This window comes from Mycteria americana, chromosome 1 (assembly GCF_035582795.1).
Source record: "Mycteria americana isolate JAX WOST 10 ecotype Jacksonville Zoo and Gardens chromosome 1, USCA_MyAme_1.0, whole genome shotgun sequence".
Classification (NCBI taxonomy): Eukaryota; Metazoa; Chordata; class Aves; order Ciconiiformes; family Ciconiidae; genus Mycteria; species Mycteria americana.
The window spans coordinates 14,277,312-14,301,676 of NC_134365.1; the positions used below are offsets into that span (position 1 = coordinate 14,277,312).

The 24,365-nt window shown below is 38.2% G+C and overlaps 2 protein-coding genes across 9 annotated transcripts in view; one reads left to right on the forward strand and one right to left on the reverse strand.

Annotated features, from left to right (window-relative positions):
* FBXL13 (F-box and leucine rich repeat protein 13) overlaps nt 1–22,554 on the reverse strand; it is a 97,748-nt gene extending 75,194 nt beyond the window's left edge. Inside the window, 7 exon segments of the mRNA XM_075491267.1 lie at nt 4,464–4,559; nt 6,725–6,834; nt 9,475–9,629; nt 11,344–11,411; nt 12,805–12,898; nt 15,531–15,634; nt 22,246–22,554. Coding sequence (XP_075347382.1) covers nt 4,464–4,559; nt 6,725–6,834; nt 9,475–9,629; nt 11,344–11,411; nt 12,805–12,898; nt 15,531–15,634; nt 22,246–22,554 — 936 coding nt within the window.
* Nucleotides 22,112–24,365, forward strand: part of ARMC10 (armadillo repeat containing 10) — a 46,958-nt gene continuing 44,704 nt past the window's right edge. Inside the window, exon 1 of one of the 8 annotated variants that reach the window (XM_075491433.1) lies at nt 22,112–22,278. Coding sequence is in view for 2 of the 8 variants with exons in the window: in XM_075491393.1 (XP_075347508.1) it covers nt 23,372–23,513 (142 nt within the window). In the remaining 6 variants the exon portion in view is untranslated. Of the gene's footprint in view, nt 22,279–22,683; nt 22,843–22,870; nt 22,894–23,091; nt 23,246–23,315; nt 23,514–23,588; nt 23,849–24,365 lie in introns of those variants that run through there. The other 7 variants (XM_075491425.1, XM_075491466.1, XM_075491457.1 and 4 more) reach the window with 7 other exon arrangements.

Genomic DNA, 24,365 nt, shown 5'->3' on the forward strand with positions numbered 1-24,365 from the left:
CAAACGAAATGGAGTAGGGCCTTTAGAATCTGTCTGTAGGTGCAGGTTAATGAAATAAAGTGTGCGGATACTCAGGTTTTATATGTATCTGTGTATTTAACTTCTGTCAGTAGTCTGTAATTTTTACCATGACACAGCTAGGAAAGAACAATACTCTATCTATGCCCATAGCCAATGTCATCTGGCTATACAGAAATAAAAACCTTTGTCTCTAGTGCAATTTAAGAATTAATTTGTTATTTATTCTGTGTTAAAACATTCCTTTTATGATAGTAAAGACAAAGATGAACCTAATTCAAATTAGACAGAATCTCAAAGGAAAATATGACTCATCTATTGTGAACATTCAGAAATAGAGGTAAAGAGAAATATTTATGAATTCCAGTTCCAAGCTGGTGAAGGCTCTAGAGCACAAGTCTTATGAGGAGCGACTGAGGGAGCTGGGGTTGTTTAGCCTGGAGAAAAGGAGGCTCAGGGGAGACCTTATTGCTCTCTACAACTACCTGAAAGGAGGTCTCTTCTCCCAAGTAACTTGCGATAGGACGAGAGGAAATGGCCTCAAGTTGCATCAGGAGAGGTTTAGATTGGATATTAGGACAAATTTCTTTGCTGAAAGGGTGGTCAAGCGTTGGAACAGGCTGCCCAGAGACATGTTCAAAAAACGTGTAGATGTGGCACTTCAGTACATGGTTTAGTAGGCATGGAGGTGTTGGGTTGACGGTTGGACTAGATGATCCTAGAGGTCTTTTCCAACCTTAAGGATTCTATGATTCTAGGATTCTAGGATTCTATGATTCTGTTTCCCCACCACTTGTTTCCCATCTCCTCCTCTGCACCCAAATAACTGCTTGTGCAGCCACACAATGAGCTGGATTAAAGAATTGATCCAACTGTCAACTGATTCAGTAAAAGAAGAAAAGGGAAGAAAATTTTTCAGATAGATCTGTTCCCTGATGTGGTTCATAAATGACTGTAATGGACACAAAGGGGAGAACAGTGCTGGGGCAAGAAAGGGTAAATAGGAATAATAGGAAGGTTGGGACAGCTTTCCTCCAATTATAACTGTGGGTCCAAGAGCCTCAGCAAAACTTCAAGTTCTGAGGAACTTGCATATTGAAACCTTGAACATTTCCATAGTTAAATGATACTGAACGATAATTTTAAGGATCTCTATTTTAGATGTAGGTGGTAAACTGGTACCTAAGCTCATTTTACATTTTAAAATCCTTTAGTGAACTGGAGCATAGGTTCCTCCCAGAAATAATATTATGCTACATATTAAAAGCTTTTATTTTCCTGTGCTGTAAAGAAGGGGAAATAACAGGACTCAACCATGAGAAAACAGGACTGAAAAAAATCATACTTTAAAATTATTTACTACATACAAATGAGAACAGAAAACTATATTTGGTTCAGTTCAATGAACAGGCAGATATTACATACAGGAATATGTGAAAAGGTGTACAGAAACTGGTTTGTACAGCTTGTCTTTAGGAATACAAAGCTGTACAATACATATACTGCTTAAGATGCAGGATTTTTACATTTCTTTATCTTTACCTGTGTGCTTAGTCACAAGAAAAGAGCTGTGACAAAAAAGGTGTATTTCTGAATGGGCATACTGCTAGTTAAAGATCTTTTTAATTAATCAGCAAATTTGAAAATACTCAGAAAATGTTATTATTATTTATTGTTTCTTGAAAATCCAACAGATATTGTTCACTCTCTAGTGAAAAACTCAACATCGCCATTACTACAATGGAGTTTTGACTAACATTCCCTAATATATTCACCTTACCCTGTTGTTGTTTTTCATTTTATTACCTCTTGGGTTGTTTCACTGTAGTGATAGAATTAGTTTTGATTTCTTTTATGACAGACAATTTCCTTAGCTCTAGTTTTTGTAGTTGGATTTTATATATGCTAATGCTATTTAAATAAAGACAAACAAAAATAATTCCTCTTCCTACAATGACATATTTATATATGGATTGCAGAAACATGGCTTGAAATGTGTGGATTATGCAATTTTCTTCGTTCTTACTCTTTAGGTTATTATTTCCTGTTCAAACGAGTAGAGTTCTCACTTCCTACTTCATTCCTCTCATAAACGCACATTGAAATATACATTATGATGGGACCAAAGTCTAAGCTGGCAAACTACCTTGCTTTTCAGCTCCAGACCTCAGAGTTGGAATTGCTCTAGAAATGGAAGACATCAATGTTTTCTGCTAAGCCACTAAAGTAGCACTTGGCAGTATATTTGATTTATATAGGCTATAAAATTTTTATATATAAACAGAAGAGAAAATTATATAATGTCTTTTTACAGTTGCTCTGTAGCCTTAATCAAAAAGTATGGCTACATACCTCAGAATATCTGTCATTCTTTTCAGTATGTTAATATCCGGATTCTGGTTTTCCTGTGCATAGTCTTTATGTATGTGAGATCTGATTCTTTGTGACAGCGGCACATGTAACTATGAACACTATGTGACCTCAAAAAAGGGGAACCTTAAACAAGGATAGTTTAAAATGTCACTATATTTTGAGCTCATGGTTTGGATGTCAAAAAACCAAGGCTCATGGATTAAGATAAAATAAACAGATTTCTCCCAAGCTACAAAAAAGGAATGATACTGTCAATATCGCTTGTTATAGAACTAACAGAAAGATTACACTATTTCAGGGTTTTTTAATGAAGAAAGGAGGCTAGTACAGACCTCAGAACTCCTGAAAATTTGAATAATTATTTATTTATATGTATGACAAGTTTGATAGGTATAGACACATGTAAGCTATAATACTATCTTTGAGATATATATATATAAAAATACACATATACACTCTTATATAATACTATCTTTTATATATAATAATATTGTAGTGTATTATATTACCTTATTAGGAAAGAGAACATTAGGAGGTGGCACTGTAGACCAAATTTTGGTTATTCTGCTACTCATACAGTAAATTAATCTCTCGCTCTGTTTTAGTGGTGTTTACACTTGTATGGGAAGAACATTTCCTTTTGAGTGTACTCCTTTTGAAGAAGAGGTTCATACTAGAGATTCTTCCTTAGCTTGTATCAGTGTCTCAGTAATCAGAGGTATGAGTATTATGACTCCCAAATTCTTTTGGAGAGATACTACTGCTGCTGCAAGGGGCCTACATCTGAATCATTTGATAGCAGAAGTTCTCTGGTTACTGAATGAGCCAGTACTGAGAAAACACCACAGACTAAACTCCATTGATGGACCCAAGTCAAAATAAACCAGTCTCACATCCATGAAGACCAAATGCACCACCAGTGGAATCCATATAGATAACATCAAGAAGAATTGAAGCATGCTGTATTTTTGGTGAGTAAGGTCTGTAAACTATGTACATGATTTAGCTTACAGATTCAAGTTTCCTGTGACATCAGTGGCATTATGCACATGCTTAAAATTAAGTATCTGCATTTGGGTTTTAGATTTCATTGGATAAAACCTGAATTTTGAGTTCACTGTAGTCCATACTATTTAAAAGAAAAATATATCATGTTTTTCTGAAATACCACTTTAATGTTTTTGCAATGTTAAATTAATGGAAAAACATGATAGGACAAATTAAAGCTTATAAATAAGAAGATAAAATGAAAACATTATAGCAGTAGTTCCAATGTATCCCTCAGTGGCAATTATTTTCAGTAACCAACCTATAATTTAGTTAAACTGGCCTCTACAACTGAAGGCCCCACAACCAGTAGTTAATAATTCTGTTCTTTTTGTAAAATACTGCCTCAAATCAATCTTCCTGCTTCTGGGTAGAACTACCTTCTCTTCTAGAAGTTAGTGTATTAACAAGCTTTCACTCTCTAAAGTTACATTTTGTAAGGATACAAAAATACTGAACAAAGCAACCTTTTAAACAAACAAATTAATTTAAACAAATTGAATAAAAATGTTTGGAAAGAAATCCTTCCCTACCCACTGTGCCCTTGCAGCAGATTCCTCCCCTCTACTCTTGCTTTCTGGCCTAGCAGTTTTTTCTGTCTTAAGGAGTTGCATAATGTCCATACAGTCCATACAAAATTAAACTGCTTTCTATCACATTTGGGGTTTGGCTTATGACCTCACTGCAAACAAACCCCTTTACTTCTCTCAGGATTTCTACTCTCTACCTATCCTACAGATTTCCTGATTTCTTGTTCTTCCTTTTTGAGTCTCCCTCTTTCTCTTTCAGCCTCAGCTCAGACAAGCTTCTGGATGTCAGGTGTGGGCATGCAGAATATGATCAGGTGCCACTGAAGGAAAGAATAGCATTACCATCCTTCGAAGGATTCCACCCTACTCAAAGTGAACAATGTAAACAGGAGCCTTCTTTTCCATGGCACAAACATTCTTTTCAACAAAACGTGATATATACCATTTATGAAATATACATATTAAAACTTAAAAAGAGCACCAACTATCACAAACCTGTAATAAAGCTTTTTCTGGTAAATGGGATGTTTTATGTCTGACAGTAATATCATTTGATTCAAAACAGCCTTTCTGACTTTCCTTTGCCAAACTCTGAAAAAAGATGGCACAAGAGAAGTACAATTTTATCTTAACTGCAGGTTCAAAGTTTCAAATATATTGAATATATGCTCAAATATATTTGAATATTTAAATATTCAAAAAATGAAATTAAATTTGCTAAACTTTACTAGGTATTTTCAAATCCCCATATAGATACACATCTATGAACATATGTAACTGCTATTACTGAGAATAATCACAATTTTAGGGTGCATCTCACGATTTTGCATCGTAGCAATACAATATATAAGCACAGGAGACCATCTGCATTTCCAAATTAAAACACTGTGTACACTAGTTTGTGGACTCAATACGACAGAAACATGCTATTAGCACGTACGAATTTTTCAGACAAGCGTTCAAAAGGTATCACTACTAAAATCTCTCTGATATTCTATTGTATCCAACAATGTATACTGCATGAAAGATACTAAGGTATCTTTCACATATAATCTCAACATGGGCTTAACATTGAATCTCCTTTTTTGTCTTTTATTCTAGCTCTAGAAATAGAAGATTTTCAGAGGTTATAAAATTGGTTTTCATTTGAATATTGCTACAGGGAAGAGAGGAGAAGATAAAAGAAAGGCGAAACATGCAGGAAAGGAGAAATTAAGAATAAAGAAAATGGGAAGGAAGAAAATGGTGGGATGGGAAAGCCAGAAAGAACAGAGTAAATGGAAATAATGAGCTTTAGATTGTAACTTCCCATTGTGAAAATTTATTTGCCCTTTAGTAGCAATGCGAGTTCTTCTGGCCCATTAAGTTTATTACATATTATAATCATGATGGTTTAATTCTGCATTTCAAAATCAATCAATGTCATCTCAGATGCCCTGGATTATCCAAGATATCCACAAAAGACTGGCAGATACGACACAGGACTGGCAGAGGATTCTTGCACTTCTTGAGCTTTAAGCTGGAGTCCTGTCTGGTCTACCTTTGCCTGAGATATCCCAGGGCATGCTGAATTACACCAGAAAACTATGTTTAGGTGACTTAGTTGCACCCAAAATGCCTACAAAAGTGTACACAATACAAAAGTACACAATTAAAACATGATTCAATGATATGCTTTCTGTTATATGCATTCTAATCTAATTACGGAAGTCAAACCAATCCTTGCAACTGCTATTAAGAATGGAAAGAATTTATGAATATTATTCCCTAAGAATGCCCTGATACGCTCCAAAAACAGGACATCTTTTGTGCACTCAGTCTAGTCAGACTAACATTTTAAGTATTTTAAGATACCAGCAACAAAAGAGGAGAAAGAAAATGTACAGGAGGGAGAAGAAACAAAAATAAAAGTGAGAGTGTACCAACTAATTTGAGAGGACAGGGAAGAAGCAAGACTAATGACAGGTTTACTCCAGGAAGGATTTGACAACTGGTGTCTGGCAGCCAGCAACTGATACATTGTCCACAGCTCGTTTCCATTCTGACCATCCTACAGTACCAGATGGAAAAGGAGCCAAACAGTGGCAGAGCTTTATCTGTGCAAGCATGATTTTTGGAACCCCCATGCTATCAGCAGCAGCTGGGTCTTACGCTCCCATCTCTCCCCCTTCCCACATAGTATCTGCTGAGCCTCCCACCAAGCTATGGCATTCTCTTCCTTGGCAGGAGAAACCTTCGCAGAAATGAGAAGAGCACTGTTTTTCACAGTGAGACCAGATAGGCTGCCGGCAGTGGGGCATACGGGGCTGCCCATGTGCTGCCTACAATTTTGGTTACCCCACACTTTTGGGGAGAAGATGAGGTTACTGAGGCTTCTCCTCACTCTGCAGGAATCTACACCTCTTGGATTCTGGTGGCAGGGATCCAGAGGCATCATCTTTACTGATTATCATCTCAACTGGTAATACTACCCCTAAGATATCAGCCACCTGATCCAAGCCAGCTACATCACTGATAATATACAACCACACTCAACCCCTTTTCCTGCTTAAGATATGACCAAACTTTTACTTGTAGAATATAGAGGTAATGATCTGCTTTCCATAACACCATAAGTACTAAATAGTAGTATTAGTAGTAGTACACTAAAATGCTTCATTTAATATTGATAGAGCTGTTTTTCCATAACAGTTGGAATTAATGGAGTCAATCTTTAATCATTGAGCTTACTATATTTAAAGTATTATACTTCATACCTCAAAATATGCTTTTGTTTTCAAAGAACTGTGGGCCTCTGCATGCCAAGTTTTCACGAGAGCATTTAAATATATTTTGTTAAAGATCTGTTGCAGTCTCTTTGCTGCCACTGAAAATATACATAATTATAACCAATTTGAGGACCACAAGTAAGAACAAGTATGTCATTTAAATGCTTTAGATGAACGACTGTCTATCAAATTACATTTCAATAAAACAGCTATTCAATTCAGCTTCTGTAAGGAAATAAATAACAACTTTTTACAACAGATATAATTAAGACCATTGCAATAGGATTTCAAGTTAGTAGGCAAGGCATAAAACATGACATATTCCCAATTTATCAGAGTTGTGTATTAGACATTACTGATCTACCAAATGACCCAATAATTTCACAGAGCTTGGAGGTGCAAGATGTTATATAGACCTCAGTGAAATAAAATACAATTAACAAAACTTTAATAATGTTTCAGATGGCATAGAAGTCAAAAGTCATAAGAATAAATTCAGTAAAGTCAAGTGCTAAGTGTTATACCAGTGTTAAATGTACAAAGAACAGTAAAGCAGATTATGAAAGATCACATGTTCATTATGAATTAACATAAACATTTAAAAAAATTACTTTTAAGGAAAGTTTGGAAGGAATTGAATTTTCTTTAGTCCAGCACAAAAAAAAAGCAGGGGGAATACTATAACTGTCCTTCTATATGTAAAAGGTGTTACAAATGCGACTGAAATAAAATGCTCTTCACAGCCACCGAAATAAAAACAAGAGGAAATAAGTGCAATTTTCTGCAAAAACTTATGTCATCATTCAAATTTTTTTTGTCAGTTAACTTTGTAAAAAAAAATGCAATAAAGCCACAAAGGGAGCTGAGAGACTCTTCTTACTTGATACTTTCAAGAACATATAGCTGTTTAAGTAGCTTAGCCCTATATAATCCTATCTTATGGACAAGGACTAAGCTTGATTAGTGTGACATGCAGTCTTCACTATCAAAAGAAGCATTAAAATGTAAATTTTGATATATTAAATACACACTATAGAATCATTATCTACTTTGTTTTAACAAAAAGGTGTCTTGAAATTCAACTGAAATAAATTATTATAAAGGTACATTTAAGATCCATTCTTGTTTGTGGAAAAAAAGATCAGTGTGTCTCAAATCTGGCAAGAGATGCAATATTGACAGTATAAACCTAAGTCTGTTTTCTGTTACCCGAGTCATGCTCAAACGCTATGTGTTCTAGGGAATATATTGTATGATATTACATAATGATACACTTCAATAAGTGTTCACTTTACACTTTAATTACAAACTTTAATAACTTTTTAAGCTATACAACCAGTAAGGTACTGAAACTGGAAATATTTGCAAAGCAAATGCCTACAAAATAATATCAAATTTCCATTGCCCAACGGCAGAAGGCAAAAACTCTCAGGATTGCAAGGGAAGTTCATGCTGCATCTACATTAATTTGCTCTGACTTTCACCAATCAGGATCTAACAGCCCACTGACCTGCCCCTTTAATTCCTTCTCACAACACTGTTCACTCTTGAACTTTTTCCACAGATCACTCCTTCATGGGTTGTGTTGATAGGATGGTAGAGTTCTACGATAAGCAGATCCCCAAAGTGTTCAAATTTTATTTAAGAAAAAAAAGATCCACCTTTTTTTTTTTTTCTCCCCCCATTTTTTTCCCCAATTCTCTATCATTCCAGCAACCTCATTTACAGTGCAATCCCAGAAACAGTTATACTGGGACTAGTCAAGAGTCAACAAACGGAGTCATACAGCCAAAAATGACTGAATGGCGTTTCTCCATATGTCAGCTTTGTCATGGAAGGGAACATATTGAGTAACTATGCCCTCTAGATTTCTCCTCCTCTGCTTCTGTGAATTTAAAATTAACAAAAAGTTAATTTTGCTTTGGCCTTGGCTGAAAGTAATATTTAGAAGACAATATAAAAGGAAGTAATAAAAAAGAACAGGAAGGCTCTGAAAACTTCCTAAGGAGTGAGACAACAGCTTGGGCCTCTGGCTCTGTAAGAGCAATGTCTGAGTCATACATAACTGCCTGAGCTCAAACTCAAAGCTATAGGTAGTGCTTTTGGCCCATTCTTTATTTTTATGAAACTTCTCTCTGGTGGACTCAGGTTAACAGAGTCTATGTTGAGACATTTAAATGAGTCAGTCATTTAAACGACAGTCTAATGAGACATTTAAAAAAACCCATAACAGCAGGATCTGTGGAATACAGTCTCAGGCAGAAAAAACAAAGTATTTATTTTTTCTGTCTTCTGACTATTTTAATTTATTTTGATCTTCACTCCTTCCCCACTTCTCATCATGCATTCCCTCTAACTGAAGCCAAGACTCCAACTCTGCGATCCCTCCTGTTTTATCCCTATCACTATGCTCTTCACCTCCCAGAAAAGCATCCCAACTCACTCCACTTCTGACATACACTCCATTTCCCGAACACCTCCCAAGCCTGCTTTGCATCAGCATCGCTGCTCAGTCTTCAGAGAAGAGTACCAGCACCATCTGTCCTAGCAAAGAAGACAGGGAACTGCCTCTCACAGCATTCATGGCATCAAGTTGCCACAGGTCAACCAATGAATGGCATCCTGCAAAAAGACAGCTAGATGAATTGTTGGACCACGCATATTTAATTTATACAGCATAATTTTCTTTTACATAACATCCATTTTTTGTCTTGTGCAAAGCAGCTATGTAGACTTACATGTCATTTTTTCCTTGTGAATCTGCACCCACGTGCTCCACTTCTGTATAATTATTCTTAATATTTGGACGTTATAATGGACTACTGCTAGAGCCATCTTCTGCTTTGCCTTTTTTCTTTTGTCCTTTCTCAGCAGATTATATTTTATCCACCCTCTGAATTTTAAAACAGAATGAGTAATTTAATATGGCTCCCAACCTGAATAAAGTAAAATCTATAAAACTCTGCAATTTGCTGTAAAATACAAAGCAGTCAAGCTCAACAATAAAAACTTCTGAATAGAACTGATGTCTGTTATTTATAATTTAAATCAAATATGCATTGATAATATTTTTAGTAGTAATTCACTCAATCAATTTAATAAAATTTCTACTTGTTCTTAATATTCTACAGTAACGAGCAATAAAAACTTGCTTGCTTCCACCATCATATACTCCCGCTGCTGTCAGCTATACTTTAATGTAAAGATCTGTATTTATGGAAGGACATTTGAGTGTTTATACAAAATAATTTAAAAGTGCTAGATGCATGCATTTACTTAAGTGCTATTTACATTTTCTTCACAATACAAAAAAAATTTAATATAATAGAATACAAATTCAATTTATATCTTAACAATTTTAACCTTTGGTAAAAATCCCATTTCTCTTCTAAGCTAAGTAATACGAAGTAATTAGATTCAGAACAAAAAATGTATTTCAAATGAATCATATGCCACTGATATATTAAAATACACTATCTCTCCGTATCTGATTTGCTGGAAAGACTACTAAATAAATTAGACTTTACATCACTACTTTCATTTGCCAAAATCTCTCTCATTTCAAATAATAATTAAAAAAAAATATCATTTCATATAGTTGGGAGCAATTATAAATGGAACATTCTACTGTTCCAGTCCAACTTCTATGATAATTAAACAAAACTGTTAGCTCAGACAATCTTCAAACTGCTGCTGTAAAGGAAAAAGGAATAATCTTCCATGTCCCTGGTGTATAAGACAAAAAGAAAAAATAAAAAAAGGTTTCTCTTGTAGCAAGGAAGACTCGGGTATTAGGAAAATATTTCTAGTAGAAAGGATTATGAAGTACTGGAATAAACTGCCTGCAGAGATTGTCATGTCTCCAACACCTGTGATTTTTAAGATGACTATAAACAGCCGAGACAAATGTTCACCAAGGCTAAGCACAGTATAGCTTGAAAATCTTCACCTCCCTACCAATCCTGTGATTCTGTGATTCTTAGTAAGGTTTTACACCACTGTTCCTAACAGAGTTGTACCTCCTGTATAATTAGCATTGTACGCTTTTCAAAACAAAATAGCCCAAACTTACCTATTCTAAATGGAGGATCATTAAATTTTTATACACATGCTTATAACAAAGAAATCAGTAAAATGTTTATTTATTGTGATTACCATATTTTAAAACATATCTATGTGTTATCCCCATTTTTAAAAGGAAAAGTTGGATTACATAAAATACGAGTTACCTAATCCCAAGCATAAATGAAACGGAAGAAAGAGCAGAAGAGAACTCAGATCTTTTACTTTCAGACCCAAACACAAATTATCCTTTTATTCCTGGGTATACTACCATATTCCTGGCAAATAGAGCTGATTAAAGTACAGAAATGTCAAAGAACTTTGTTCGGGTCTGGAACAGGCAGAAACTCGTAACTGACTAGTTTTAACATAGAATAACATTGCTGAAGAAAAATAAAGCCAAATGTTAAGTTTCTAATCTTTCTTCATGTTGTTCTATTAAAATGAAAACTTCTTCCTCCCTCAAATGAACTACAGAAATACTGCTTTGGTAAAAGATTTTTCCTAAGATGTTCCTGAGGTATATGTAAAATGCATATACTTACCCAAAATACAGCTTCATTAAGTTTCTGCTGTAAAAGTCCCATGCTTTGGCACATAATTCTGCAGTCATCTAACAAATCATTTATGACATTAGTACACAAAACAGTGCTGTATTATGAATATTTAAAAATCAGACAAAAATATGAAATATTTTATTTTCCATGCTGATTGGTGCAAATTAAAGTATTTATTTTAAAGAGACAAATGTTCAAGTATAATTTTCTGTGTATAGTTAGAAGTACTTTGCTACCAAATTACACCTCTGTTTTTACACACAGAAGTTAAAGGAAAAGCTAAATTAGCACACAAAACAGAACTAATATGTGTGCTTGAGGGAAAGCTCAATAACCGAAATTCAGTCTGTCATCCCTCATATCCACTCTTTTATTGATCAGCTGTATCCAGTAATTAGGCATATTAAACAAATACTTTAGTTACTCTTTGCAAAAATCTTTTCATGACCCATTGCTATGTAAACCATTTACCACATGATTCTAACTCATAGGTATTTTAATAAACCTGTTTAAACTTGTACAAAATCAAAATTGCGTTAAGACTACGGGCTAAGAATATCCCTGTAAAAGAAAATATGGTCCTTTGAATGTGCAAATAGCAATTGGGCCTCAGAAAATACTATTTTTTGTCCCATTTGTTGTTCTTACTCCTAAGAAAATCTATGAGAGGATTTGACTGCAACGTGTTTGTATATTTATACATATCCTATATAAATCAACCATTCTACTTTTAGACTGATTAATATAATATTTGAGTGGTTGGTAAAAGAGGAAACAGCTGAAATTAAATTGTGGTAAACTCACAGTACAGATGTACTAAGAGAAGACAAAATTGAGTAGTTATACAGAGGTAACTAAGAGAAAAATTTGGTCACACTGCATGCCAACTTACTGACTAAATTGCTTAGACTGCTTCCTTGCATGGTCATACAGCAACTTTCTCCTTCTCTGAATGTTTTAAAATAGCAGTTTTTCTTCTCTACAGGTGACTTTTTGACCAATAAAATGAAAATGTTTACCTCTTATTGCTTTATGTACATCAATACTGTGTTTAACTGTAACTATTAATTGTTAGCCTTGATAGCACTTTCCAAGATTTATCAGTTCAAGTGTAATTTTAGGAATCAGCCTAAGTAAAACTAAATAATCCATAGAAAACACACGTTATTGAAACTAGATTCATATTTATGTGGAACTCTTTTTTAAATTATGACCAAATATGAAACAGGAACTACTTGTTCCCTACCATATGCCTAGATTGCTATGCTCACCTCTGATGACAGTTTTTGGATAAAAATCAGTATCAACGGAAAGAAATGCAAAGTATCATATTCCTCGCATTAGCTATAGAAGAGTAACATGAGAAAACTTAAAAACAGAATATGAGTATTCTGCATTAGAAGATCTGTTCACAGCATAGAGTTAATGCAAATGTTCAATGATTTTTACCAGTTGTTCACCGTCAAGTCCAAAAACAGTGCTCAGGCAAGTTTCTGAAATCCTCTTTAATTTTGGGTATAAAGACAGATCAAGACACATATACCTTTAAAAGAGAAGTAAATTATATTAACCATATTAGTATCCCCAAAAGAAAATGCATCTTTTCTCTGTACCTAATAGATTATATTTACATGTTATGGTATTACAAAGTTATTAAAAGATTAAGACCTATATAATTTTCATTACAAATACCCATAGCAGCTATTTTTTAAATGTGTTTGAAAATATGAAAACAAATTATCATGTTTAATTGCTACTCTTAGAGCTATGTTGAAATACTGTGTACATCAGTGCTTAATACATTCCATGTAATATCTATCTTGGTCATTTCCTATCAGATTATACTATTTTGTTTCTCATCTTAATATTGACTGAACAGCCATTTCAAATTTTCAGTAGTTGGAGCAATGTTTCCTGCTGTTGCAGATAGGCCATGTCATGCCTAGGTAGGTAAGCTGTTTTGTTTTCACAAAAAAAAAAAAGAAGACACACTGCAAGAGCCAAATAAATCAAAAAAGACTACGCTGCGTTATGCTTCCATGAAAAATATGGAAATAAAAAGTATTACCAGAGTGCCAAAATTAAAAGAGAAATCAAGTCAGGTTTCAACTACTAGGAACGACATCATAAATAATGTAAAGTAAACAATAAAACCTCATCATTATGGTTCAGGTTGTTGGTGCACCCTGTGATACGAGGCATTGTGTTACCCCATGGAGAACCCCAGGGAAAGGACACAATGAGGGCACAAACCTGCATCACCCACTGTAATGATCTGACCTGCTACCACAATGTCTGTAAGTCAGTCTACGAGTGCATGCAGGGTGGTTAGGGGTCCAGACAACTCCGGAGATCTCTGCTTGAGTGGGCCCAAAGATTAAGGATTTATTATCCACCTCCTACTCAAAACTTCAACCAGAAGTGACAATTGCACAGAATATAAAAGCGAGGTAAGTACCTTCCTGGCTAGCCCTTTGAAATAACAGCTTCTTCACATTGCAAAAGATGCCTATTTTCCTAGCATTAACCATTACTTTGTCCATTATATCCCATTCCCCCTTTTTTCCAACTCTCATTCTCTAAGCTTTTCTAGCTCCCATCTAAATAGATCAGTAGCGTCTTTTGGGGTCAGTTTTAATCCAGTGATGAACAGATTGCAGTTTTCTGACAACAATGAGGCATTTTACAGAACTCAGTATCTCAACAGACCAGTCCCTTACTAAAAAGTTGTATCAGTGACAGCACACCTACTTAACCTTAACTCTAAAAAATTATATTGTATAGACTCTGCATGTAACACAGAATTTAATTCATATTGAACTAACACTTTCCATCTCCTTCCTGTACAAAGTTCTTTCACTCTCCAGCAGAGTTTTTGCCTCCAGGCATCCTTATTGTTATGAAATTTTGTTTATCTTTTTTCTTATCTTCTTCTTCCCTTACACTACAATCTCAGCAGAAGTTCTTCTCAATATTTAAAGTTTTCTTGCAGCTTAATCCTGATGATATCCTAAAACATCAGGTTTGATTATTACACAGCTATGACACCTACAAATGAAACTGCATTCTTGGATGAAGTCCAGTGAGTAAAAAAAAGAGGGTACTCTATCTTCTTAGTGATTCATGTCAATGCAAGTACCATTATAGCTTGTTGCTCTTCCCTCTGCACCAACTGAAGTTTTTATCCTGATATTCAAAACCTTCGATAGATCAGAATTTATAAACCTCAAAGATGGCATATTTACAAAACCCAACTTTTCTTGAAACACACCTGAATCATGAAATCAGTTAATTATATGTGCAAGTTAAAGCAGGAGAGGAAGTAACTTTCACAGGAGCTGCACCAACAGTAATGAACATGCTTCAAAAAAAGGTAAGAACATATGATCTCACAATATTCAAAACTAATGCAAAACTCTGCGTCTTGTTTTCTGCACAGTAAGCTAAGAATACACACATACACTTTCTTTTGTCAGGTACAGACTAACTATAAATTAATCAAGGGCTTTTTTTCTAACAGTGGGAAAAAAGCATTAACAAGTCAGAGAAAAAGCACTTGCTGTGAAACATGTTTTTAAAAATTCAGATGGCATTTTTAGCCTACAGAAGTTGTACATATTTTAGAGACCAAAGCCTGCTGCCATTTAAGTCAATCACAATATTGTCTACGATTCCAGTGTAAGCAGAACTAAATTCTTAGTCTTTTTTATCTCATGCTGTGATGACTTTACTTAATAGGGTGAAACAACACACAGAGGAGAGAAAAAATGAGAAATACTACAATTAATGATTCAGTCCTTGAAGGCCACACCCCTGGTTCACATAGGTAAATACACCGTGAACAGCAACAAAGTTATAACAAGTAACACTACCTCGGTTTTGCTTACCACAAAAGTAAGGGTTTAATATAGTAACTAAACAAAGAGGAGCATAGTCATTAGATATTCTGTAGACAAAAAAAACATAGATATCAAAAGAAAAATATTTTCTATGTTTTCAGAAGATATTGTCTTACTGTATTTGCAATATCATATACCATTAATATTTGCAAAAAAAAGCAATATTAACATTTAACTTGCAGTCTACACAGTAGGTGCTGTGCTGTTCGCATGTTTCAAAAGTCCAAGTTCAATATTATAAACCACACAGCACACACACAAACATTTAGTATGTACCAGAAGACAGCATCTAATCCCTTTTCCATTATTTCTCTGAGCTTTTCCTCTAAAAAGGTAAATGGATCTTCTGGACGCATGACAATTACACCACAAAGCAGCACCTGCAAAAAGAAACTGCAAATTAATGTCTTTGTGTTAACAGCAGAGTAGCATCTAGGTATGATGCTAGGTATGAAACTGTTAAAATAAACACAAGTTTACCAGCACCTTTTAAAATATTGTAAAATAGAGGCATTTCTTTTTATCACTTACCTTCCCTTTCATTCCATTTTTAAAGGTAATCTTCCATGTATCAGCATATTTCAATTGCTAGACTTCAAAGCACTGGGTTTAGGATAGTAATAAAATATGTGGTATTTCTTTAACAATTCCTACTAAGAATTTCATTGCTTTTAATGTGCATTAAAGAAAATATATAGAAGATTGGATAATTTTATTTACTTAATGAAAACCAGAATTTAAAACAAGATTAATCCTGTGTAGTAAAGAGTATGTTGGATGGGAAGCATGACCAGAAATTGATCTTGTAACTGGTATTGAAAACAAAATGCAGTTTAAAAAAAGATTTGGTTTTCAGGATTGTGTTATCACACTAGTTTGCATTATCTTCTAGTAATAATGCACAATAACAGATGAACCATTTTTCTAACTGTCCTTTAGCTGTCTTCAGCTAAAGGACATAGATCATTTATTTTTGAATTGTGAGCTCACATACAGCAAGAACATCCAAAGTATATTGATTTTTAAAAGCATATGGGCAAAGTGCAGTTATTTAAGTGAGTATTTAATGGAAACTATAAACCAGAAGTTTTTGTGCCTAGTAAAAATTTCAAAACATGACTGTGTATCTTTAACTAGACATTAATGTACATTAATGCAAAAGCTGCTGCCCTGGGACACACTCTTTTATTTATATTTCCCTCTGTTATAAAGAAACTAGCTTTTATTAGTTATCAGAAAAATAACATCTGAGTTTTTAGATTTTCTTCCAGCCCTGACACTTCGAGAACTGTTTTTCTTCACCTCTGCCCACTTTTCACTACCACCACTCTCCATGGTGCAGTTGGATGGTACACATCTAAATTTTGCCATTCAGAGTCTGCTCTAGCCTCCGTAAGCTCATCACCAAAATTCTGACTATGCAATCTAACCATCCACTTATGTTTAATTTTCCCAAACCACGGCCTTTCACCTATGCACTCAGTGGGTAGAAATACTTTCTTCATTTTCTAACATCCATATTGATTCTGACTTGTTACTACTGTAATACAACTGATCTATATAAATATAAAACTAAATTTTAAAACCAGGAAATATCTGAAACAACTGGTACATGTTTGATGGATCGAGACAATACAAGAATATAATGGTTTACTCGCTGTAGAAACTCAAATAATGCAATACTACTTTCCTTTCAAGACATGGCCTCTTGCTATTATTAAATTAATGTGGAGCATCTGCTTGAATCCTTTTCAGGAAGCATGGTGGGAGGACAAGGGAAAAGAAGAAGGCTCTAAATCAAAACCATGCTATGGATATAGAGCAAAAGCCACGCACAACATAGAGGCAAGAAAAGGCACCCTGTCAGTAGGCTCTCAGTCTGTAGAGGCAAAGAGCAGGGCAGGCAGGCAGAGGGAGCAGCCTGGGAAGTTTTGCATGCTAGAGAGGCCTTCCACATGCTAATCAGAATACTATGTAGAACCAGAATCAGGCAATAATGTAAACTGTAAGGGATCTCTGAAGGTTGTGAAACAGAAGTTGTGGATCACCCATCATTGGAAGTGATCAAAGTCAGGCTGGATGGGACTTTGAGCAACCTGATCTAGTGAAAGATGTCCCTGCCCATGGCAAGGTGGCTGGACTAGATGATCTTTGAAGCTTCCTTCCAACCCAAACCTTTCTATGATTCCATGATTCTATGATTCTAAGTTAAGACCAACATGAAGGCAAAGAAAAATATTTATTTATGCACAGACACAACGAAAGGCGACTGTCTTCAGTTTAGACACCTTGAATACCACTAATCAACACACTGATTCCAACCTTGGCATCTCTTCAATCTCCTTAACAAAATGTAATTTGCAAGGTATATCTTGATGGTTGACTATATTAAGAAAATATTATAAATCCATCACTTGTCATTGTAATTCATGACATATAATATCATTTTAAATAATATACAGGCAGTTAAATGGCTTTCACCACTAATTTCCCTATGGACAGATTTCCCACAGCCAATCCCAACGTTGGTCGGCTGCTCCCTCTGCTGGTTTATACCAGTCCATGTCTGCCATAGGAATGCCATTTTTTATTATTTCAAGTTTTGTTTACCTCCCCCCCCCTTTTTCAAACAAACACAAACAACTTTTTTTTTTTTCCTTTGGATGTTCTGAAAGGTCTCCAACACAGGAAATCCAAACTATCCAACCATACACTGGAGTGCAAGGCCTCTGTTTAACAGTTGAGACTTCCTTTATAAAACTTAAATAAGGAAGGAATTGTAAGACCTGGTCTTGCAATCCTCATTCAGGTACTCCTCAATGATGCCTGGGCCAGGTGTAAAACCGAAAACAATTAAGCTGAGTCTGTACAAGTCTGGCTATTTCTATTAGACTTCTACAAGACTCTCAACAATCTGAAAGAGTCCATCTACAATTTTTCTCAACCTATAAATCTTATTTATTCATAACTTTAAACAACTAAAAGTATACTCATACGTCAAATGATCATTAGTCACATATCACCACAACCCCAGCTAACCAACTACCAAACAAGTGTTTAAAAAAAAAAAAAAAATCAACAAAACTACTACAGTGCAACTAAGTTATCAGGCTAGAATTAAATATTTAGGTCAGGTTTTATATGAACTGCTTCTATTCATCAATCTGAAAAAGCTCTTCTGTTGTTTAAAAGTTCACAAAGGAAAAGTCCTAAAATCATGCAGCATTCAGTTTAAAGCTCAGTAATGGAAGAATCCATTTTTAGCCTTCCTTCCTGTGCACATTTAGCAATTGTTAAAAATACATTAATACCTACATATATATTCTTATTCCTTATTCATGTGTGAAAGAGAGCTATTGAGAATCAGCATATTCATCATCTGAATAAACTATTTGATACTGATATCCAACAAGTTTTACAAACTCTTCAGCTATAACATTTTTTCATCATTGAAATTACCTCAGTACACAGAGCAATAGTTTTGCTGATGTTAACAGACATTTTCTAAACAGTAACCTCCATTTATTTCCAACACCAAATAGACAGCATGACTGAGTGGAATGGATGATGACTATCAGCTGTGCCTTAGAAAATATTCCTTAAGAGGACGAAGAAACATCCATGTTTTGTCTATAAAGTTTTCCAAAACAAAAAGTTTCAAGATCTAAGTTCTATGCCTCAAAAATCAGGTAATCTAAACACAACATATTCATTGTTACCAAAACAATCTTAACAGTGGTATATTTTCTCATTTTCTCTTACTCCTAGTCCTGGAAAAATCAACAGAGCATGTACCCAATAGTAATTTATTAGAGATAAAACAAGCTTTAAACTTAATGATTCTCCCAAACCCCATAAGCTATCCAGAATCAGTAGATGCCAGATGTAGTTTTGTTAACAGCTCCTGTTGTTTTCTTGCAAACCCTCATAATGTGCAGGGCTTTTCCAGAAGCACCTACTAAAATCAAGACACTGTATGTTTTCCTGTTGAATATAAAAAAATGAACTAAATAGGTTCTACAAAACCTCTCTTTTCTGTGAAGTTTGGATAAAAGCCATTGACCATGGTCAGTTTTGATGTGTTGTGACTACCGCCTTTCCCTGCTCACCAGTAATGGCCTTACTGTGTCTTTGTGTCTTTTGTGCCCATTTGTGTTTCTTATGTCCGCTTGCTGACTCACCATCAGCTTATAAGGCACTTGGGCAGGGAACATCTTTTGAAGAATGTACAGCACCTAGCACAACATAACATCCTGAGTCATTACCTAGGTTTCTAAGCATTATGATGATGACTATTACAAGAAGTAGTATGTGAGAACAATATACAAAAAAAATTTACCAAGAAAGATATGAATTTTGTTGTCTTGATTTGTTGCTACAAATGTGTGTTATTTCCCAGCCTCATACTTCCAGTGCTGAAGATGTGCTCTTCACTGTATATTCAAATTACATCACCATTTATACATTTTAGCTATTCCATAACACATTGCTTAAATGTCAATGCAGTACTATAAATATTAAATATTATTAATTCATATCTCCCTGTAATAAGAGACTACTCCCTAAAACCAGATGCATTTTGCAAAGACAGTAAAAGCCTGCCATCCCCCGGAGGAGTCCTAGCAAGGTGGGCAGCAGCCCAAAGCAGGCAATTAGCTGTGGTAACGAAACTGATGCAAAACTGTGACAAAACAGTTGTCAACTTTGTCTTTTCTGGAGACCCAGAACGTCTGGTCTGCTGCTGCTATTCCCGTGAAGGGAAGAGGAGGAAAAGAGGAGGGTGTGCAAAAAACACATACTGAGGCCAGGACTGGCCATGAGCTTCAGCCTTCCGCTAACCCAGAGCAGAAAGCCTGGCTTGTCTCAAAGGCTTCTCTCTTCCAGCCATAACTGCATGCCTCTTCCTACCACTTTAGCCATTTCTCCTTCATGGCAAAATTCATTTGGGTCATATGGCAGAAAAATCTTAAGCCAGCTCTGCATCCATATTTAATTTTAACATTGTAAGAATACAGCTACTAACGGGAGTGAAGGTCGTCATACGCATAGTGTTTGCAGGATTACAGTTTGCCTGACTTTTTATGGATACTGTTCAAAAGTAAATCTGGATGAGAACTGAAAGAGAGAAATTAGATAGGAATGAAAGACTCAGATGCAGCAGGGAATCCCAAATTATTTGGACACGATTATTTGGACTCCAACTGTGTTTGGACCATGTCCAAACCACAACCTAATCATAAAAAGACTTAAGCAAATGGCCATTTTAGAACTCTGTATCCTTAATTTTGAGAATATGTGTATACATGTTCATAGGTCTCAGATTAGCTTTGATGTTCTTTAATACAGGGACCAGTATCATCTCATTTATCTTTACTGTAACTTCATCTTACAGTAATTACAGAAATGTAATTAAAATGTAATAAAATTAAGTAAGAAATATGGCTAGATATCAGCAAGCACCAACCTCTAAGAAAAAACAAGAAAAAAATGCTAAAAAGATCTTACATGGGCTAATTTTTAAGTGGTTTTAAGAAACTCCCTTTAACCTTAACCTTAATTATTTCAATTTTAGTTTATTAACTTAATGCCACTGTTGCTATAAAGGTATTTATAACTTTTGCTTGAAAATGTAAATATGAGCTATTTTTGAAGTGCTGAATCAAGAAATACACCTCACGCAGATACATCTTTTGTTTTTCTGTGCTTAAAAAACCAGAATGATCAAGAGACAGGCTCTCAGGAGAGGTACTCAGTCTGCATGGCAGTGCTGCTCTGTAATTATTCTAATTGGCTCAAGATTTCTCTATTAATGTTTCCATGGAAATATTGGCTGTAATAGCTGCTTGCAAATGGGGCCTATTTTTGGTAGCTTAAAAGTATCAGGATGTCTCTTAAACTTGTATTTGTGCATTGTGCCTTTCTTTGTTTCGAGCAAACTGAAAAACAGCTGCTACAGATTTTGAAACAGGCAGAGGTGAATGTGACAAACAGGGAGGAAACTAAAGAAATACAGAGAATCAGGTAAGAATCCTAAGGGCAAACCCACCAACTCTGTTTCCCCCGCAGGCCTTCACGTTGTGACAAACAGTTTTACTTTCTAACCTTTCATGGAAGTTTATTTACTCCTGAGCCAGTAAATATCTAATGTGCCAGTATCTGAAATGTGGTTCACCACCATTGTTACCCTTGACAGGCCATTAAAAACTACAGATTGTACCTGCAGCGCTCAAAAAGGAGGGGAGTATCCAGCTGAGATCTAGAGGTACTTCTGTAATTAAAACTGAGGAATTTAGGCAAATCTAGGGAAGGTGCCAGAGCAGTTCACCACATTTGCCTTCATTTCAGTCATCGTTTAAATACGGATTAAGAAACAGAATGACCTTGCTCCATCTTGTTTCTATTTTTCAAGTTTTCGTAAATTGTTTGAAGCAAGATATTAACAAAAGGGGGAAGAACATAATCACGCCCGGCACCGGCAGAGCGCAGCGTTACGGGTGTGAAGTACCCCGGCCAACGCTGAGGGACCCGGCGAACCGGTACCGGGGCACTGCTGCGGGGTAAGGGGGAACCTTCGGGGCGGGGGATCGCCTCCCTCCCACGGATGCTACCGACGGAGTTTGTGGTCCCACCGGCTCTACTGGGGACCAGGCTGCCGACCAGCTAGGAAGACCGGCCGGGTGGTGGAGGGCCAGGGACAGCTGCGGGCTGCCTCCCCCACCCCGCGGGGTGACGTGCCCCCCCCCGGGGCTGCCATGGCGCAGGCCGACCCCGCCACACTCAGGACGTCCCTTCCCCCCTCCCCGCCCGCCCGCGGCCGCGCTTGCGCAGAAAGCGGGGCCGCGGGCCGGGTCGGAGGGCAGGCGGTGGCTGGGATTCCGGTGGTGGGGTCTGGAGGTGGCCGTTTCCCGCTGCTCGCTGTCGCTGGGGACGGCGATGCCTCAGCCTCAGCCTCAGCCTCAGCCTCAGCCTTCGCGGGGTCAGCCGCCGTTACCTCGTAGACGTCGAGGAGGTTGTGGCGGCTGAAGTAAGCTCAGAGCTCGGGGCTCGCCGTCCTGAAGGACGCCATGGCGGCGCTGGGCCCAGCCGCGGCGGCGGTCGCGTAGCAACGGGCCCGCGGCCTGGAGCTGGCCGGGCCGAGGTGCCCTGCGGTCCCCGCTGCCGCCCTCCGCCAGCGCCCTGCGCGGCACCTGCAGCCGGCTGGGGCAGGCACCCTGTCCCTGCTCCGTGGACAGCTGCGCGCCCGCGTCCACCCCAGCCTGCTCCCATCGAGTGGGGCAAGGAGCGGTGGGAAGGCTGTCATGTACGGAGAGGCAGAGGGGAGCCGTTACTACTCTGAGTGGTCGCAGAGAGCCTTTCCAGCCCTGCGCTACCAGCATTTCCTTGCCAGTGCTTTGCCTCTCCACCCTGGCCTGATTTGCAGCCGAGCTAAGCGCTACCGGCGTTTGCTGGTGCTGCCAGCACGCACCGCGGAGGCCCAGCACACTCGCAGACGTTAGGTGTCCGGAGGGGCAGCAGCCGAGATGGCAGCAGAGAAACCACGGCCTGGCGTTAGTATTTAAAGCCAACAAGCACAGGCAGCACTAGCAGGGTAAGGGTTTGACCAGCAGGTATACACAGCCCCGAGGCAAGTGTTTTCAGCGTATGTATTTTTAATATATCGCTGTATTTTGTTAAAACTTGAAATAGATTTTTAGGGGGGTTGCGTGTGGTCTAGTTAATGTCTTTATAAATAGCTTAGTAGCTGTAAAAAGGTGCGTTTTGATTTTCCGCCCAGGTACCCGGCTGCAGCAGCCTTCCCAAAGGGGCAGCCTGTTTCGGTACCTGGTGCGGGTGGTCACGCTGGCTTGGGGCCGCGGGTTATTTGTTCCTTTAAACCAAAGCTGCATCGCCCCGTCGCTGCGGGGATTTGCGCTTCGCTGCACCCCGGCAGGCTGAGGACCCCCTCGCGCCACACACGGCACTGCCGGGCTCGGCACCCCTCAAGTCCCTCGGCAGGGCACGGCAGGGCAGGGCAGCGCGGCGGGCCCAGGGCCCGGCTGCAGCAGGGAAGGGGGCCGGGGCTGAGCCGCGCCGGATGGGGCGGTGGCTTCCGCGGGCGGTCGGCGCGGCCGCGGGCAATGGGGGAGCCGCGGCGGGCGGCGGTGAGAGCGGCGGCGATCGTGCTCGGGGCGGGCGCCTGCTACTGCCTCTGGCGGCTGGCGGCGGGCGGCCGGCGGGGGCAGCGGGCTGCGGCCGGGGCCGCCCGGGACCCGCCGCCAGGTGAGGCGCAGGGCGGGCGGGGGCGCCGCTGCGTGGCCCCAGGCCGAGCGGCCGCGGCCGGGCCTCCGCTGCGCCGGTGAACACGGGGGAGGCCCCGCGCGGCTGTGGCGGGGCCCGGCGGGTTCCAGCCCCCGTCGGGCAGCTGCCCGCGCCTCTGGAGCGCGGCTCCGGGCCGCTGCCCGCCCGTGGCCTCGGAGACACGCTGCTCCCGGAGTGAGGGGGTACCACTGTGCTGCTTATCGGCCCGCTAACAGCCATGCGACGTTTTTAAAGGACTCTCGAGCATGTTTTATTTTTAAAAAAGCCTGATTTCTTCTTTTAAAGTCCCCTAAAGCGTACGTCCGAGCAGTGTGTTTACATAGTGGGCTGATTCTTTTATTACAGTTATTTATGTTCCCGTGTAATTCAAAGCTAAACAAAGTGTTTAGATGAGGGTGAGGGTGAGATGAAAATTAAAAGTAATTTTGTTTTTCAAGCTAGCTCTTGGATTATCATAATTAACTTTGACCTCTTTTTTTTTTTCCCCCAAAGAATTCTGTGGCATTTGCCTGGTGAGATGGTGGCAGCAAATATGTGGAATTATAAAGGACTGGTTAGCTTCTCAAAAGTCATCTTGAGTCGTCTATGACTAGTCCAGTAGTCATAGATCAGGACTTAAGGCTGTTCAGCTAGCTAAATAGTTCTGCCTCCAGCCTGGCTGAAAATGGCCTTTGATAGCATTTGTGTCACCCTTTTATGAAAGCCAGGTACTCCATAACATCATTCTGACTCAGAAACAGCCTTCCTCTCTTCACCGAGTGACACAGTTCTTAACATTGTGGCTGTTACTTTGTTAAAGGACCTCAGGGTACT